The 19,944-nt window shown below is 32.3% G+C and overlaps 1 protein-coding gene across 1 annotated transcript in view; it reads left to right on the top strand.

Moving 5' to 3' along the window:
* The window catches only part of smo (smoothened, frizzled class receptor), a 98,396-nt gene that overhangs the window by 41,800 nt on the left and 36,652 nt on the right, over positions 1 to 19,944 (top strand). Inside the window, exon 9 of the mRNA XM_075382171.1 lies at positions 10,962 to 11,163. Coding sequence (XP_075238286.1) covers positions 10,962 to 11,163 — 202 coding nt within the window. The remainder of the gene's footprint in view (positions 1 to 10,961; positions 11,164 to 19,944) is intronic.

Below are 19,944 nucleotides of genomic sequence, written 5' to 3'. Positions count from 1 at the left end.
GACAAAAAATGTCAAAGAATTATGCAGTATATGTTCATAATTAATTTTATATTCTTTTGGTAAGGGAAGTTCTCAATTATTTAATAATATTCTAAGCTGTGGTGAAAATACATTCTAATAATTAACATTTATAAATAATTATGAATAATAGTTACAATATTAAAAAATGTAACTATTAAAATAGGTATTTATTATTTACAGCAATATTATTATAATAAACCTTTACCAAGCGACTATAGCATAAAAAACTGTACTTTTTACTTCAAACACAGTTAACAGATAATGAATGATTGTTTATCACATGTAAACCCCATAATATATAAAGTAATTACATTAAAAGTTATTTAGTTGACCTTTCATGCGCCTTTTTTTTATATCATATGTAAAAGATTTCAGTGTTACATGATAGGTAAAAATGAAATTCTTTATTGATATTAACCCTTAAATACAAGTAGCAGTGGATCAACTCATACTGCTTTAGCTACTAGTTACTAGCATGAAAATTATTAATAAATCATGTTTATTTAAAAACCTGTTTGATAAGTACTTGCACAGTTTCAAAGCTATATTTCAATTTTAGCTGCCAACTTTCTTTATAAAATTAAGTTCACAAAATGTTGACCTAAACTCTTATTTTTATCTACATAAAATATCAAATCATTTTTGTGTTAATAAATCATAACCTTATCATTTCAAATTAAAAAAAAAAAAATTATAACAGGTGTTCAAATTTTTTATAATTGATGATTAAGTAAAATTAAAAATTCTAAGGTTATATTTCAGGCCTTCTTGCATATACAACACTTTTGGAAAGCTGAAAAATGAAATAAATTGATAAAATAAAGTAAAAATTATTTGTAATCATTAAACTCTATTGAACACCAAATGCAGATTAATTACACTGCCCAACAATGAAAATGTTTCGAGCTGAAAAATAACTCATTCTCATGTATGTATCTGCTGAATTCAAAAATGACCGATTAGCTCTTGGTTTGAAGATACAAGACATGTCATTTTTTACCCAATCTACATTTTTAGTTTGGGAGTAATTTTGTTTTTGGAGTTGTCACACCTATTAAATGACAAAACACAATGTTCTCCAGCTGTTTGTAGGTTATAAACATTATTACTGTTGTTGTGACTGTGAGTTTCATATTGTTTGTGTTGTAATTAGTGCAGAATTTCTGGTTTTCGAGTGCTTTTGAAGTGAAAAATTTGTTAAATGAAAATGCCACGAAAATATGCAAATTCAGTGAATAATTTTTGCTACATTTGTGGTGAAATAACATTTTCATCACTGAAACGCAATCTGATGCCGGCCTCTTGTGAAGACTGCCATCAGCATTATTTTGGTATGAAGGTAGGGTACCAGGGTAGGTCATGGGCTCCACATATATGAGTGTGTTCCAACTCTTGTTCAGTTATACTACAGAATGGCTGAAAAATAAAAAACGATCTATGGCTTTTGCTGTGTCTGTGGTTTGGTGGGAGACTACAAACCCTACAGATAACTGCTATTTCTGCTTGACTCCACCTGTAAAATTAGGATTGTCAATGAAGAAAAGAGGAGCAGTTCAATACCCTAATCTTTCATCTGCTATTTGACCTATTCCACATTCAGATAGTTTATCAGTTCCTACTCCATCCCAAAATTATGAGCTTGAAATAGAAAATGAAGACAGTGTGGAAGAAAAAGAATCCAACAAGCCTTTCACAACCCATGACTGATTTTGAAGAAAAAGATGATAAACCCCACAGACTGAATCAAGCGGAATTGAGTGATCTTATTCGAGATCTTGATTTGTCAAAGGAGAAGGCAGAACTTCTAGGGTCAAGACTATAGCAATGGAATCTTCTCCAATGTGATGTCAGGGTCTCACAATACAGACATCTTGATAGGGATCTACTTTCTTTTTTTCTTTTTTTTTTTGAGAAGAAAAATAATCGCTGCAACGTTAAGGCTAGATGAGATGTTTGAATTTGAATCATGATCCAACTGAATAGAGGCTATTCATAGCCTCTTCCAAGCTTAGTTTGAAAGCTGTATTACTTCACAATGACAACCGTCTATCTTCCTTTTATTCCTGTTGGTTATGCAATTCACATGAAGGAGACTTATGCAAACATGGCAATCCTAGACTAACATCAAATATGCTGAACACAAGTGGAAAATCTGTCACGATCTAAAAGTCATTGCTGTACTCTTAGGAGTGCAACTGGGATACACTAAATACTGCTGCTTTTTATGTATGTGCGACAGTAGGAATAGGAAATCACATTATATTAAGCAGACTGGCCTGCAAGAGATCTTAACTCTAGCGAGAAAAATGTTGTTGCCAAGCCTCTCATGGGCCTAAAAGATGTTCTTTTTGCATCCCTTCATATTATAAAGCTGGGTTTAATGAACAATTTTGTCAAAATTATGAACTGAAAAGGCCTTTAAGTACTTAAGAGACAAATTTCCTTTAAAAGAGACTTTTCCATTAAGTGATGCAAAAGTTAAGGAAGTTATTTTGTTGGGCCAGAAATTCTACAATTTGTAAAGGATCCTGCGTTTGATCAAATTTTGGACGGGAAAGAAGAGGCTTGGGAAGCCTTAAAGGGAGTCATTCATGGATTTTTAGGCAGCAAAAGAGAAGAAACTACAATCAGTTGGTGACAGTACTTCTGCAAAATACCATCAACTTGGATGCAAAATGTCCCTTAAAATCCATTTTCTCCACTCATACCTGGACTTTTTCCCTCCTAATTGTGGAGTTGTCAGTGCTGAACATGGAAAAAGATTCCATCAGGATATTTATGTAATGGAACAAAGATATCAGGTAAGATATGGTAAGATAATTTATTAATTATAGAGAATCATAATTATGTTGTTGTTGGAAAGCAAAACATAGTTTTTAAATGTAAAACGCAAAATATATGTAATTGTTGGATTTGTAAAGTGATTTATAGATTGAAGTCTTTTGGTAGCTGGACTGAACAAATGGTAAAGATATCCATACATTTGGTTTTTGTTGAGGTCTGACTGAAAAATACACTGAAGTACTCCAAATTGATATTTTTTTTTTGTTGGGTGAAAAATGCTTTTGTGTTATCATTGCCGCACCTCACAAAACAACAAACAATAAAAAATAAAAAAATAAAAATAACATATTACAATAATTATTAAACAGTGGAATACAGATCCATGGCCTTAAGATACAAGATATTCAATAGTATTGTCATATTGTCTGCTAGACTATCTTGGATATTATCTTCTAATTTAAATTTCTGCCACAATGCTGCATAACACACAGTCCACAAAGATGAGGTGTATCATTAACTGGCAGTCGCAGTGAAGACAAACTGTTGCATCGATCTGATTCATTAGGTGTCCATGAGTAAGGTTTATGTGTTCTATTTAAACAACCTCCTCTTGATGGCTATTTCCACATGAAGAGCTCCATGGAAGCACAGAGTCCTGGATGCGATGAAATTTATTTTCTGTAGCAGTTCAGTCACCCTGCCATTTTCCTCAAAGAGTATGTTTAGTAGAATTAATAAAATGGTAATAGTAACATGAATGGTGAAAAATGGTTGGCTACATGCCTCTTTAGCTGTGAAATCTGCAAGTTCATTACCCAGGATTCACCATGGAGACCGAACATGTAGGTTTTGTCATTTACAACAAAAGCACATCCAACAGTATCTTTCTGTTTTGATCCATCTGTGTATGATAAACTGCATCTGGATTTGTCCTGGATAGAAATTGGTAAAAATCATTTGCTGAAAGATGATACGTATTATTGATTTTTTATTATATGCTGAGTCATAATTAAAATTTATGGCGTTGAGTTTCCATGGAGGATATGAACAGGGATAGGTTGGGAAAATAGGTGTGTCAAAATTTAAAAGGTACGGTAAATTCCAGTATGAACACCCACATTTGCTGTGTAATGGCTGGTTTTCATACCATCCATTTTTGAGGATAAGTTAGGGTTTGTGAGGACTGCTTTAAAAACCGGGTGATTTGGTTGCCCTTTAAGATGGGCAGAGAAAGATGCTAACGGCTGGTCCCGTCTATACCAAAGTGATGGCTCACCGCAATCAAGTATGCTTACAACAGGGCTTGGTCTAAAGGCACCTGTAACAAAACAAAGAAAAGCATAATGTACAGTTTCCAGCATCTTAAGCATGAAATGATGTGCTGAAGAGTAGGCAATGCAACCATAATGCAAATAGGACCAATTTAAAGAATAATAAAAACAACATACATGATCAGTTGGCTCCCCCACTTGGTGTAGCTAAGGACTAGTAGAATATAAAATTTTTAAACATTTAACTTTTAACTGTTTTATATGTTTGATCCATGTAAGACGACTATCAAAAAGCTAACCTAAAAATTTAACGTCAGGAAAGACAGCAATTGGTCTCTATTGAAAAGGATTTTGTGGAATAAAAGAGTCTGGTAGGTGAGAAAAGACAACACATTTTGTTTCCTCAGGTGAGAATGTGAAACCAGTGGCCTTGGACTAAGTTTCAATGCAAGATATAGTATTCTGCAGTAGTCTCACATCTGTGGTTGTTCAACAGGTCTTGATATATATATATGTATATAGCAAAGTCATCAACAAATAGATAACATGAAACAGGTGGTAGCACACATTTAGTAATACTGTTGGTGGCTATAGTAAACAAGGTGGCACTTAATGCACTTCCTTGAGGTATTACATTCTCCAACACAAACAAATAGTTCATTCATTTAAGAAACTTCTAATAAAGGCAAGCATATTGCCCATGACTACCCTTTCTTTAAGGGTGTTTAAAATACCACAATGCCAGGCCAGGCCATGTCATACACTTTCCCAATGTCAAAGAAAGTAGCAACGAGTTGCTGATGGATCAGAAAAGATTTTGAATAGTTTTTCCAGTATGGATGGAAGGTCGTCCTTGGCAGAAACCACATTATTCTGGAGATATCAGGGCATGTTTCTCTAAATACCGTGTAAACCTGTGATTCACTATTCTCTCCATCACTTTGCACAAAATGCGTGTCAAGGATATAGTAGGGTGGAGTCTGACCTGGAACATACTTTGGAAGAAAGTAGGAACATACTTTATCTCTACCAAGTTTAAGTACTGGTTTAACAGTGGCTTCCAACTAGATGGATGGGAAGACTTGCAAGGAGAATAACATAAATATATGATAGGTGATGTAATGCCGAATTGGGAAGGTTTGAGAGCATACTGAGGTGATGAGGTGAATGTTGTCAGGTGCAGGGGAGGTGTCACATGAGTTTTTTAATAACATGACCTGCTGAATGTAAAGGGAGCATTTAATTTGCTAACCGAATCGCCAACTTTAATGGTACTGTTTCCATCTGTATCTTTTATCTCTGAAATTTGTAAGTATATGATGAAGTTGGGGACAACAAACGAAAACAATCTGCCAAGTTAAATCTGCTTTCTGCGACTGCAGAAGATGACGTAAGAAGTTCTCCTTCATGATTAAGTCTGAAGATAGACTGTTTCTGAGATCCAAAAGTTGCATGAAGCTTCACTCAGTAAAAGTGTGAGTAGTGCATGAGATAGTGTCTGTGTAATTCCTCCATGACTTTCTTCTAGCATCTATAAATACACGACAACATACCTCTCTAGCCTTACAATATAAATTTAGATGTTCATTTGTAGGTCTGTGGTTAAATTTATGCAGTGCCTTCCATTGTTTTCTAATCGCATTTTGGCAATTATCATTCCACTAGGGAACGGAGGAACATCTTGGATTTCCTGATGTTTGTAGAATGATTGTACTAGCATTCTCGAGTACCAGGGAGGTAAAAAAGGTAAGTTAATCTAGGGAATCAGCTGTGATGGAAAGAGCTGTTGATCTATCATCATACTATGGTGGAAAGGCTTTATGGTAATCGTTCCAATTTGCTGTTTCTACAATCCATCTACATGGTCTTTTGTTCACCGTGGTTCACGAGACAGTAAACGTTGTGGTCATAAGGAGACATTGATGTTAGACAAAGTATCAGAAGATGATGACAAACATGAATGATCCATCATTCAGCAGGCAGAGGTCCAAGTCTTGTCTCACTGTGTGATATTTTCTAGAGGGTAACATACTTTTGAGCCCTGTAAAATATGGTGGGCATTAAAGTCTGATTATTAGTGACCGAGATAGAATTTGCATGAGGAGATTTTGTATATCTAGATTTTTGCATTGAACTCCAAATTTGGTGAGATATAGGTTGCACATGTGCAGTTTGAGAGAGACAGAGTTTTTATGGCGACTGCAAGGATAAGGATAGCTAGTGGTAACCTTGTAGCTGATACTCTGTCCTACATGAAGGCAGCAACCCCACCACTCTCTCTTCTGTCTATGTGACAGTTTTATCTTTCACAGAAATAGTGCCTTAGTGTTACTGCATCTTGTTGCAGGTGTGTTTCTTGGAAGCACATTTAATAAAAATTCTTGTGCACCCATCAATACTCTATCATATTCACTGGATAATGTTCATAAATGAAGATAATTATAGATATGGAATTACAGATGTGTAAAAATTTAATTATGGTAATTCGTTTTTTAATTTTAATAATCTCTGATGCCCTGGAATTGAGCAGTTCCTCAATCATAACCTCCAGTATATGAGGTGACGGTGGGGGAGATTTTGGAAAATGGGAAGTCAAAGACGACAACCCGGAGGGGGTATTTATGTGGGTTCCCTTAACAAGGAGCTTATTAGACGACTTTCTGCCAGCTGTATTTGCTCCTGCCCATAAAGGCAAAACTTTAGGGAAAGGAGCTTTCAGGGGATCCCACTAATATTGGTTTCGCTGGCTGCAACTACTGACTTCTTCTTCTTCATCTTAGCTCCAAGATAATGGCTGTTAGTGAAGCAACTTGATCAGATAACATCTAAACAAATTTTTTTAACTCGCTGCAGGATTCACACTATTACCTGCATTTTCAGGGACTTGTCCTAATATAGTAGTGGCAAATGAGATGTCTGATTTAACCAAGTTACGTTTTGGTCATTAACCAAGTAATGATGTTTTATACTCTCTTTGTTTGGCTGGAAACCTGCTTAGTTCAAATTTTTAGAATTGCCTTCTCTTCTTTAAGAGTTGGGCAATCTCAGGAGCAGGTGAATGTATCCATTGCAGTTTGCACATATTTCATCCTCTTGGAGTTACTGTAATTGGGATCTTTAGCACATCTTTCAGTTTTTGAGCAAGATGTTGTACTGTGGCCGTACTCTTGACATTTGAAACATTGCCGTGAGTTGGGAATGAAAGGTCATACATGAATCAAAAAGTAACCTAGTTTTATTTTTTTTGGTGGTACGGGAAGGTTGAATGTTAATATAAGGGAAAGTGTAGTAGGTTCTTCCATTCCACTCTGGTGTTTCATTATTTGCTTCTCCTCTACAACACCTTGGTGACAAAGCTCATCTTCTACTTCTGTAATGTCAATGTCTAAAAGATCCCAGCAAAAAATTACTTCATGGCTTGTATTTAAGGTTTTGTGACATATTGTATTTATGTTTATACTGCCCATGTGGTGAGACATAGAGAGACCAACTTTTTCATTGTTAAACATTTTGATTAGTATTGTTCCATCTCTTAATTTCTCTGTTCTTTGAATTACATGATCCTGTTTCTACTTTGTTGATCAGGAAAGGACCTTGTGAAGGGAGTCACTTTGCTGAACTATGAATCTTACATTTTTAATTTGTGGACAGGATGCATCACAATTTATATTATCTTGTATGGAACTGTTATTCTCATCAGACAATGCTGATCAAGGTCTTTTCACTAGCTTATTATTGGTGGTTTTTTCAGGTCGCCCACCAATAATCATAGGGGTTTTTTCAGGCCTAGTAATGTTGGTCCCACAAATACCGGTGAAATACAGAACTATCTCTGCAGAGTGCATGTGTACAGAGGCTAGAGCTAAATATAACTGGGTTCTCCCAGCTGCCCAGAGAACATCATTTGAAACTCATTATGTAGAGCCATCTACCCATTGGAATGATAGTTTTCACCTTGGGTTACGGTTGCATTTTGTGTCACAACACCACTGGGGGTGTGTGTGTGTGTATAAGAAAAAAACAGTGTAAGATGTGTGGCTATGTAAGGGTATATGTTGTAATTTGTGTAGTGTATGTTCTTTTTTTGAGCAAAAGGTTCAGCAGCAATGTGCAGTAGGAAGGAAAGCTGCATAGGGTAGGGCCTTGGAGACACCAACCCAAAGTTTTAAAGTATAAGATTCCCCGTTGGGGATTTTGAATTGATGAGAATATTAATTACTTCTTGCTTTATCCCAGTAATTTGAATTAAAAATATTCTACCATTATGATTGTATACCTCCTCTTACTTTCACAACAGAACAGTAGTGTCGTCTGTAGTGGTGTGCAATGTGTGAGGCCATGCATTGTCATGTTCCAAAATTATGAGCATGGTGGTCTTTCAAATCCGACATACTCATTGTCTGAGGTGTCTTAACGTAATGTTTGGAGTCCAAACGTTACATTATGACGTTAGGGTAACAGATACTCATATAAACATGTTTGGCATCCCAAAACACCATCAATAGGAGTTTCTTCACAGAGGCTTGAGTTTTGAATTGTTTGGGTTTTGGCAATTCTTAATGTCTGTATTCCATGCTTTGTCTCTTTTTCTTCCAGGTTGTAGTGATGCTCCCAACTCTCATCCCTAGTCCCAATATTGAAAAGGAAATTGTTTCCTTCGGCACGATAGCCCTGTAAAATTTCTTCGTGTTGACATATTTAGTAATTTGTGTTATGCTGGGACAACTAAGAAATTTATTTGCATACGTTCTTATTTTTGCATCACCTCCTAATACAAAACAACTGTTTGGAAAATATAAACACTACTTTTTAGAAGATTTTGCAAATAGGCATAAAAATAGCTGTACACCAAATTGTGAACAATGACAAAACTGACACTAGAAGAAATTAACAACACTCTAAAAACTAACAGTAGTTTGACTAAAAATACTGTCTTTCAATGCTATTATTTAATATTTCACTAACTCCAAATACTTATTTTGATACCGTTTCAAAAAAATAAAAGCTTTCGAAATTGCAAGTAAACTAAATCTAGAACAAAAGCAGCATTTGAAACTATTATGTCTGTCAGAATCAAGAACTTCACAGAGATCTTTTTTCCATGATGTTGTTTGAGGCAGTGGAAAAAATTTATACAAAATTATTCTTAGTACTCTTCGCTTTCCTTTTAAATCAACGGGAATCGATGCTAATCTACTTGAAGGTGAAAAAACATGTTTCAATCAGTTCAATTAATTTTCAGTTTAATTAACTGAAACCTCCACTTGATATATTAGGTTCAACTCTTTTGATGGAGAATTAGTTTGATCATGTAAAGCCATAATTTGGAGTGAATCTACAATGGCTCCCAGTTTTGCTTTAACTGCAGTTGATCGACTACTGAAAGAAATTACGAAAAATCAGATTCCTCTTGGGGTTGGTAAGGTAATTTTACTTTGAGATGATTTTAGGCAAACTCTTTCTGTTATCAAACATGGTAACAAAACAAAAACAGTCAAAGTGAACATTAAATCCCATCAACTATGGGAAAAATTTTAAATCTTAAGGCTCGAAAATAATGTTCGCTCAGTTGATCTCACTTTTCAGCGAGTGGCTGTTATGGCTTGGCAGTGGTGACGATTAAACAGTTGATGGTTTACCAGAGGAAATGATAGATATACCTTCCTGTTTCTTATTTGATGGAGATATAGCCAAAAAAATTTGGTGACAATTTAAAAAGTTTCAGAATATTATGAAATTACTAGAAAAGCCATTCTTTGTCCTAAAAATTTTCAAAAAGATGTAGACAACATAAACAAGAATGTTCTAAAAGAAGGAACAGCAGGCACATGTTTATGTTCATATTCCATTGATTCTGATGAAGGAGAAAATACTGAAGAATTCTGTAAAATTTCTAAATATGCATACTTCTTCAGGAATGCCTCTTATGAACTTGAATTTAAGATAGCAGCTGTCATTATGCTTTTAAGAAATCCTAATCTAGAATGAGGTCTATGCAATGGAATAAGGTCAATTGTCAAAGAACTAAAACCAAATTTTATTATTGCAGAAGTAATAACCAGTTTGTCATCTGGTGAAATTATTTTCATTCCCCGAATTGATCTTGCACCTACTGATACCAACCTTTCCTTTTTACTAAAAAGACGACAGTTTCCTGTAAAACTTGCATTTGCAATAATCATAATCAATAAATTGCAAGGTCAAACAATGGAAAAAGTAGGTATTTACCTTCCTGAACCAGTATTTGGCCATGAACAGGTGTATGTTATGTTGTCATGAGTGTGAAGATTCGATGGTGTAAAAGTTCAAATCATTCATGAGCCAGAGCTGGGCAAGTTACTTCCAGATTCCGAAAAACATTTACAAATAAATATTGTTTATATTGAAATTTTCCAGTTTTACTAAATTACAATGTTTTGGAGTTCAGATATAAATTAAAATTTAAGTTAATGAGTGATGTAAGGCATTTAAATTAAGTAAAACAGTGTGCAAAACATTTTCAAAGATGGGAAGGAAAATGTTTTAACATTGAAACTAAAGAATAGCATCTTTAGGAAAGTCAGTAGCCACTTGATGTTATGCTTTTTCTGTTGAAGAAGATAGCATATATTGTAAAAAATATGGATGAAATGTAATACTCGTATATTGCGTATTCTAGTGCCCATTGTATTTTTTCTTACAAGTCTTTATTGCTAGTATTTAATTAATGTTATTTTAAACCACATAATGAAATGAAGTATTAAAAAAATCATTTAATTTAGCGTAGTAAAGTTGTATTTTATTAATTGCCAAACAATTTTGATTATGATCAAATGATTTTTGTAATCACATGTGTAAATACTTGTTAGTGAATATTTTGTTAATCGTTAGTTATTCTTTTTTTAGGGCTGTTAACATTGATTCGCTTAAAAATAAACAGTCAAGAAATTGTATCTGAGCGAGCTAGTGCGAAGATAAGAGAAACGATTGTTCGAATGGGGTTTTTCTCACTACTTATTTTTGTTATAGCTGTTACATCTTTTGTTTGCCATATCTATGAATTCAGACATTCCTCATCATGGAAAGAGAGTTTTCGTCGGTATATTGTGTAAGAATTTTTTTTATACATAATTATTATTACAAATTTTTATAAATTTTTGTATAGTGATGTATTATTCTATTTCTTTATATTATTCTTTTAACTCATTAACTGACATAGAGTAAAAATTATTTCCAATGTCATTCATACATTGACATGCAATATGCCATTAAAATTCAGCATCATTTAAAACGTTAATGTTTGTATTAATTCTTTCATTTAATATTTAAAATTTTTCACAGTAAAACAGGAAATATTTTTTACTATTTCAAACATATATACCTAAAATAGGATTGCTTCCCTCAAACTTTGTTTTTTCTAATGAAGAAGAAGGAATAAACTTGGTGAATAAAGTTAGTAGATTGATTACATTACTGTGTTCTTTTAGTTATTCATACACGTGTTGAAAAATATAATAACTAAAAGTACTAAATGAGAAAAATTAGTGAAAGATAAAAAACAAAATGTATTTTATCTGAAATTATTTTTATTCATCGTACAGAACTATGTTGCACATTGTAAGGTATTCTAAAGTCATTATACTTACTGTTATTTAAATTGTTTTTTTGATGAAATGTTTGAAAAGATTTATTTTTAACCAAATTAAGTATAATTAGTTTTTTTTTAAATATTTTGACTGCCTGTGTTTGAAATCAGTCTTATTTTATTGACAGTTCATGGGTTATTAAAAAATAAAATCTTCTGAATGATTTAAATGTACTTTTACAAATTATGTATTTACTATTTCACAGTGTAGCAGAATAATACAGTGTACAGTTTGTTATCTTTAATAATCACACTTGATTAACTTGCCTGAATTGCAGTTTTAATTTATTTTGGTGATTTTTTTTTTTGTATATGGTAAGTTTGGTCTCCAGTTGCAATTGTAATCTTCACTTATTTTATAAAAGAAATAAAGTACATGTAAACGAACGTAATAGTATTTAGTAAGAATGGGAGCATCTTATTGCCAAATTGAAATGGGAGAGTGATAATTGCATCAGTATGTGAAGCCCAGGCACATGTTATGAATATGTCATCGTAGATTTTGTAGAATTAAATTATTTATCCACAGTAACTTAATTGACTTGGAGCACCCTTTCTTCATCTCTTTTGCTCAGTGAAATTTTTATGTCAATTCATTAGTTAATGAAATAATGAAGACATTAGATAATTACTTTTTTTTATTTATAGAAAATTATATAATTTTCAGAATGCGCTTAATCTCTCAACAACAGTTGTTCATTGGATTAACATAATTACTTATGTTTCTTAATATCTCTTAAAACAAACATGTAAGATATATTGTAAAAAAAAAGATTTTTTTTTTTTTTGTAAGAAAGATAGTTTTGAAATGAAATTTGCTGAATCTGACTCAGGGAAATCAGTTAACAGAAAACTTTTCATTCATTAATGTAAACTTTTTTTTGTTGAAGATGAATTATAGAAAAAAATTATTTATATATATATATATATATATATATATATAATATTTAACCAACCAAATTTAATGTACCAAATTAAAATTTAATCAACCAGTAAATCTTCACAACTACATACATACTTTTTTTTTCCAAGATCCTTCCATGAAGCACGGGTGAAAATTTGGTTGCAATTCTACAAGTAGTTTTTTTGTTTATCCCGAACAAACAAAAACCCTCTTCCTATTTATGTAATTGTATATGTATATATATATATATATACACACACATACACACACACACACACACACACAAAATTCATCTGTTTGTTTGTTATCATATCACGTGAGAACCAACTGACTGATTACTTTCAAATTTTCAGGATACATTCATGCTATCCCAGGGAAGGTTTTAAGTCAACAACTGAGCCCTAGCTCCCTTGAAGGTTAAGATATTGAAATATTCATTATTTCTTTGCCCTCAAAAAGGGTGAAGTTGTGAATTAAGTCCTTTTACTTCATTATTATATTTCTGCCACCATGGCAGAGAAATAAGTTATGAATCTTTCATCATCAAAGGTGTGCCCACTCTTTTCTACATTAAAAAACTGATTGTAACTTAAATTTTCTTTTGCAGTAAATTCACTGACATCTTCAAATTCATTGGTTGCTTCTTCATTACCTCTTAATTTTTTCTGTGGTTGGTAATTTCATGAATGCCTTGGCGGTGTTTAAAGCTAGTTAACTATCCAGAAGACGCTTTAAAATTTCCTGTTAAACAAAGTTTATTAAGCAAAAAATGTTCCCTGAATTGTGTAAATGGGCCCAGATACTGGATTATTCTGAGCTCATTGTTGCATGATTCACTTTCTCATGTTTTTACGTTGCTTCATTCCACTGGAAGAATCTGAAGCTGATGAAAAAGCAATCAGTTTATCTATATTTTTATGAATATCATGCAGAGTGTTATTTTCAACATTATATTCTATGGAATGTTGCTTCATGGTTAATCCTTTATTGAACTTCTCTAAAATTTCTGGTTTTTGCTGAATTGATAATACAAAATGTGTTCCTTTATTGCTCGTTGTAGCCGTGGAATGTATATATCTAGAGAACATGTTTTATGTGCAAAATAAAAAAAATATGAATGGTTGTATGTACAAATTGTTTGAACGTGTCATGCAAATAAAAACAAAGGTCAGCAGTAGAATAGAGCTCCGTAACCAAAGTTACGTTCTGTTCAGATGTAGAATAGAGCTCTGAATGTATAGCATCAACTAAATCTATGTCATGGATTATGCTGACTCATCATTAGTTGTGTTGAAAGACATAGTGCATCGACAGAAACCTACAACATTTTGGACGACTGCTTAGGAATGGATGGGTCAACAGATACAGTGCTTGCAGATTAATTGAATGTTTCATAAATTATTGTACAGCATTATCATAATAAAAACAAACACACATTCAAGTAGTAAATGAATGATGGAGTAAAACCTATCACAGAACGATGAAAAAGTTTATATTTTTAGCTTTTTTATAAGTTTTTAACATTTTATTTTTTCTCCGAGATGCATTGCGGTTATGCCACAATGTGGTTAAGCTTTTTATGGATAATTGGGAGTTGGTTGTATTATTATTATTATCTTTTATGACTGCATAGGATCATTTTAGTCCATTATCCAAGTCTCTTTGATGGGACTGTTTGGGTCTTGTGATCCTCCAGTACTTTTTCATACATTCCAATGTTTGTGCCCTTTCTAGTGTTGAAAATGTTCATGTTGTGAGTGTTTTTGTTCTTGTTTTTTTTTTGTTTAATTTTTTCTTATCTGTGTATTGTCTTCTGGTGTAAGGTCAATTTCCTTCAGATCCTCTTTTATTTCTGATCCATTTGCATCTTGTCTTTGTGTTTTTTGAGTCAAGATTGTACTGTACTAGCTGTTTCAGAAGTCTTCAATCTTGCATCCTCGTGATATGTCCAAAGAAGTCTAGTCTCCTCTTATGCATGGTGTCACTGATGAGTTCTAACTCTTTGTACATGACTTTGTGGGGCACAATCTGCCATTGCCCATCTTTCTGGTATTTTTTATTGATGTAGATTCTTCTAATTCTTTTGATTTTCTGGAGTCTGTCTGTCTTTGGTTGTTCGTTCATATGGAAGAGTGTTTCTGCTGCATAGATGGCTTCTGGTTTTATAATTATGTTGTAGTGTCTTATTTTTGCATTTATTGATAGCCATTGTTTATTGTAAGTGTACCAGGTTAATTTTTGAACTTTAGCTAATTTGTTTCTTATTTGGATTAAGGTTGTTTATTTTTCCGAGGTATTTAAGTTGGGTTACAATTTTGATTTTGTTACTGTTTATGTTTACTTCTTTTAATCATATTGGTTTTTGGGACAAAATTTCTGTCTTTTCAAATGATATTTTGAGGTCAATTTTATTTGCAATATTTTGAAGTTCTAATATCTGTGATTTAGCTTCATCGATGTAGTTTGCTGGCAGTGCCAAGTGGTCAGCCAAACCAAGACAGTTTTGTTTTGATTTTCAGCCTATTTTTACTTTTGGGGGCATTTTTTGAGCCATTCCCTCATTACCATTTCTAGAGCGCATTTGAATAATCGTGGTGAGAGTCCAGTTGGCTGTATATATAAATATATATATACATACAGAGTGATTCAGGAAGAAAAGTAAAAAATTTAGCAACTGATTATAGAGCTTGAAATAAGAAAAAAAGTATATATAAACAATGTCCGAAGATGCTTTGTTATTGAGTTATGGCTAATGAAAAATTTCACTAGATTTCAGTTACCATGGTTAATTGAGGTCATACTCAAATTTTTAAGGTTTTATATAAGGTGGTAAACGTGATGGTTTCTTATATTTTTTTAAAATAAAAAATCGAATAAAACAGGTCCCAAAACTCTACTCTTGTAGTTTTCATCATATCTAATATAAAACAGAAAAATTCAGTGACAAAAAATGCGTTTAAATTTGAAGTACAATAACTTTGTTAATTGACCAATAAATGCATAAATTCTATTATCAGAACTTGTAAGGAATCTAAATTCTGAGAAAATTCATGTAATAGAGTGTATGAAAAAAATCAACCTCTGTTGTTAAAAACAAAATTAAAAAAAAATGATCTGTAAAAATTTAAAACAGCTGTTTTTAGTACAATAAATTTAGACCTTTGAAAAATTAGAATACTTTTTTTAATTTACTTAAAAAGTATTTACTTAAAATACCTGTAATTTACTCACTGTAGTTTATATTACTGTATTAATTTACAATAAATTTTTTAAAATTCCATCATTGACATCGATGTACTTGTAAACTCGTTTCCTTACATTTTCTTTTGCCAGCCTAAAAATATATCTTTACATTCCTTAATGAGGGCAGCAGCATTGAGAATATGAGCAATCAGTTCATCGTGTGTGTCTACGTTTTACTTGTATACCTCGCATTTTATGCATCCCTATTATCAGTAATCTAAAGGAGTAAGGTCTGATGAGCTAGGTGGCCAATTTACCAGCCCTTTATGTCTAGTCCATTTATTAGTAAATTTTTCATCTTAAGAATTGTCTTCATTCATGAAATATGTCTGTGTTCCATCAAGTTGATAGTACATTTCAATTTATTTTGCCAATAAGAAATTTTCAAGCACTGTAAGAAATTCATTGTTTAAACATTCTAGATAATTTCTCCTTGTGACATGATGTTCTAGTATGAAAGGGCCTATTAATTGGTTGTAGATCATGCTTCATCAAACGTTCACAAAAAATCATTGCTTGAAATCACTGCTGTTGTCTGGTATGGTCACGAACTGGAGGATGTTTGAACTTTCTAAACATGATAAGGATGCAGTCCATGAACAATTAATGTCCTCTATACTGTACTTTTTGGAATTTTGTATCATGTAGAAATTCTTTGCAAGTTCATTGTAGGAATAAGCTATACCATGTGAAGAATGTTTTCTCTTTCATCACCATGTACCGGTTTACGTGCAGATTAAACATGAGCTCTGGGAAGTGTACCATTCTCATGAAGATTTTTAAAAATTCTACAAAATACTTTACGGTTTTTTATGCATTTTTTAGAACCAAGAATTCAAATTGGAATTTCTCTTCTTTAAATTCAAATTTAATTGGAAAAATGTAGGTACAGTTTTAGCGTACAACTAACAAAAACACTACATAACTTGATTCTCAAAAATAATTAAACACAATCAAAACTATGTCAAAAACAACTAAACCGCCTTATGTTTATTATTAACACAAACCACAATTTTATGACAACAGTGAGTATTATTCAAATTAATTTCAAAGTATACAGTTAGCGTTGCTGGCTTCATTTATCAAAGGTCTAAATTTATTGTATTAAAAACAGCACTTATCAATTATACAAATTCATAACATTTCGCTATTAATATTAAGTTTTATTTTTAATGATAAAAGTTAATTATTTTTTGTGTTTCAAACACTTTATTACATCAGTTTTCTGAGAAGTAAATTCTCTTCAAGTTATGATAATAGAATTTATGTATTTGCAGTCATTTAACAAAGTTATTATATTTCAAACCTAAAAAAACATGTTTGTCATCAACAAGTATTTCTGTTTTATGTTGGATATAATAAAAACTATGGGAGATTTAGTTATGGGACTTGTTTTTTTTGATTTTCTGGTAAAAAAACATAAGAAACTGTCAAGTACCTCTTCTATAAAGCATTTAAAAAATTTCAGTATGACCTCAATTCAACAGGGGAACTGAAAGCTGGGCAAAATTTTTCACTCATCATAACTCAATAACAAAGCATTATCAGACATATATTTGTATGAACGTTCTTCCTTATTTCAAGCTTTAAAATCGGTTCCCAAATTTTTTCCCTTTCCTCCTGAATCACTCTATATATATTCTAAATAAAGTTTTTTGAGAATATTATTTTCTTTGTTAGATTATTTGTAAAAAATATTTGAAGCATAATGAAGTCTTCTCTGTTAACTTCTCTGTTAAGTCTTCTCTGTATGTATTATGCTCTGTAATGCTAAAGTAGTTGTGTTATCTGGTTATAGTCAGTGTTAAAGTACTAAGATTAAAATTTAAACTGTGGTTTTTCCTTATCCTTCCATACAAATTTTGGGGTTTTTCCTTTTTTATCAAAGAACAGCAAATTTTTTATTATGTTGTGATCTAAATGAAGTATTTATTTATTATTATTTATTAATTATGACAAAAATGTGCACTCACCAAATTAAAAAAGTGTAATATTTCTGTTATTTCATTAATTCTTCCTATTAATTGAATTGAATTAAAATATCATTTTACTGAACAAAAGATAATTTTCAAGAAGTTATTGGTAATTTCTAATTTAAGTATGCTTGTTAAACTGGTAACTGAAGTCATGTTTTGCTCACCTCTGTGAGGGACAATTTTATCTTACATATAATTTACATAAAGTATATGAGATAAGTATAAAGTTCATTATGCAGTTTGGACTTGCACACTTTATTTTATGTACTGGATTCTAAAATGTTATTCATCAAAAAAGAGCACTGTTTTCTACTGTTCCACTGCAAATGCATCATCGGTTTTATCCCATTGTAAATGCTTCTTGCTTATTGTTGCAAAAAGCAGTTGCTTTATCATTAATATGTGTGCTTTTCAACCAATATCCTAGTCTTTTTTTAACAATATTCATATGGATATAACACCTTTTTTATCATTTCTCTATTTAAATCTACAGCAACTCTAGGATTCATTTTGGTTTTTCTGTTCAGTAAATGGTCAGTCTGAGGAGTTGTTTTCCTTTTACAAACACACATCTTCCTTAATTTTTGGGAGAAAAAAACAATATTTTTAAACTGCTTTAAAATTCTATTTACAGTAGCCAACATACCTTACATTCTTCAGCAATCATCAAATCATCCTCTGTGACATTCTTGTATGCTGAGATAAAGTAATAATTTTACTATGTTTTTGAGGTGTGTCCAACTTGTTTGGTTAATGAATAACAAGGTTAAAAAACTATTGCACTATAATGTGGGATGTTCATACAAAATGAATTTTATAATATTAGAAATAGCTTGAATCCTAATGTTACAGTTTATACAGACAGCTCTAGAAAAATTAATTAGGTTGGTTGTGGTTTTGTAGTTGGCAACAGAACACACATGTTTGGCCTTCCCAGCATTACCAGTATTTTTTTGCAGAACTGTATGCCATTAATAAGGCCTTAACAAATGGTTAGCTGAAAATTTAGACATGTTCTTGTTTGCTCAGATTCCATGAGTGCTTTACAGAGAATTAGTGATGTATACTCCAGACACCCTGTTGTTTGTGAGATTCAGTGTGTTATTTGCAAATGACTAGTTGTAATGCAACAGTGAGCTTTTGCTAGACCACCAGCCATATAGGAATTTCAGGCAGGCTCAGTTGGCTCACTCATGGATATCTGAAACAGATGCACCAATTTTTTCTCGCTATGACTGCTGACTGACAGTGGATCACATCCTTGTGGATTGTATCTGTTATGCGACATTGTGTCACAAGTCCAAACTAGTGGCTAACATGCAGACAGTTCTAGGGAATAGTGAACTGTTGTTATCTCCTGTTTTATGATTTCTTCGGGCCGTCCATTTATATTTAAATATATAAATTACTGAAGTTTGTTCCAAATATTCATGCCATTTCCTGTAATGCAGATTACGATTTTATTTTTCAAGATATAATGTGATATATCTTTATTTTGTTATTTTGCTTTCAGGGTGCGTTAAAGGCTTTTAATTTTAGAGACTTATTTTTGCATGTTGGTGTTTTTAGTTTTAAATTATTTTTAACTGTCCAGTTGTAAGAACGAATATTGTACCCGGGCGATGATAAGATGAAAGTTTTTTGCCCTGAAAAAAAAAATTGCCAAAACACAGGAAACAAAATACAATACACTAAACTCACTGTGCACTAACTGTCTGAGAGATTACAAGTAACAAGAACATGTGGTAAGAGCAGCTGCAGGGTTGCCACCTGTCTGTTACAAAAATATAGCAAATTTCCCATAGTGTGTGTGTGTGTGTGTGTGTGTGTGTGTGTATATATAATATATAATATATCTAATCTGTCTTTACAAATAATGGTCTGGGAAGCCAACAGTAGGATGCTTGTTCTCAAGATGGAATAGGTATTCAGACATACATACATACATACATACATACATCCATAGCAAATTTTAATCAGATGAAAAACTGATGATACCTGCTGTCAGAGTTCACTGCTAATATTTAGGGTAAGCAGTGTAACCTATAGAAGTGGTCTTGGAAATAAGGATAATCAGTTATAAAAAATAAATCTTAAATAATAATTAAAGAACAGAAAAAT

This window comes from Lycorma delicatula, chromosome 1, assembly GCF_047948215.1.
Source record: "Lycorma delicatula isolate Av1 chromosome 1, ASM4794821v1, whole genome shotgun sequence".
NCBI lineage: Eukaryota > Metazoa > Arthropoda > Insecta > Hemiptera > Fulgoridae > Lycorma > Lycorma delicatula.
Note: the sequence above shows the minus strand (reverse complement) of the source record. Positions and strands in the feature narration are given on the sequence as shown.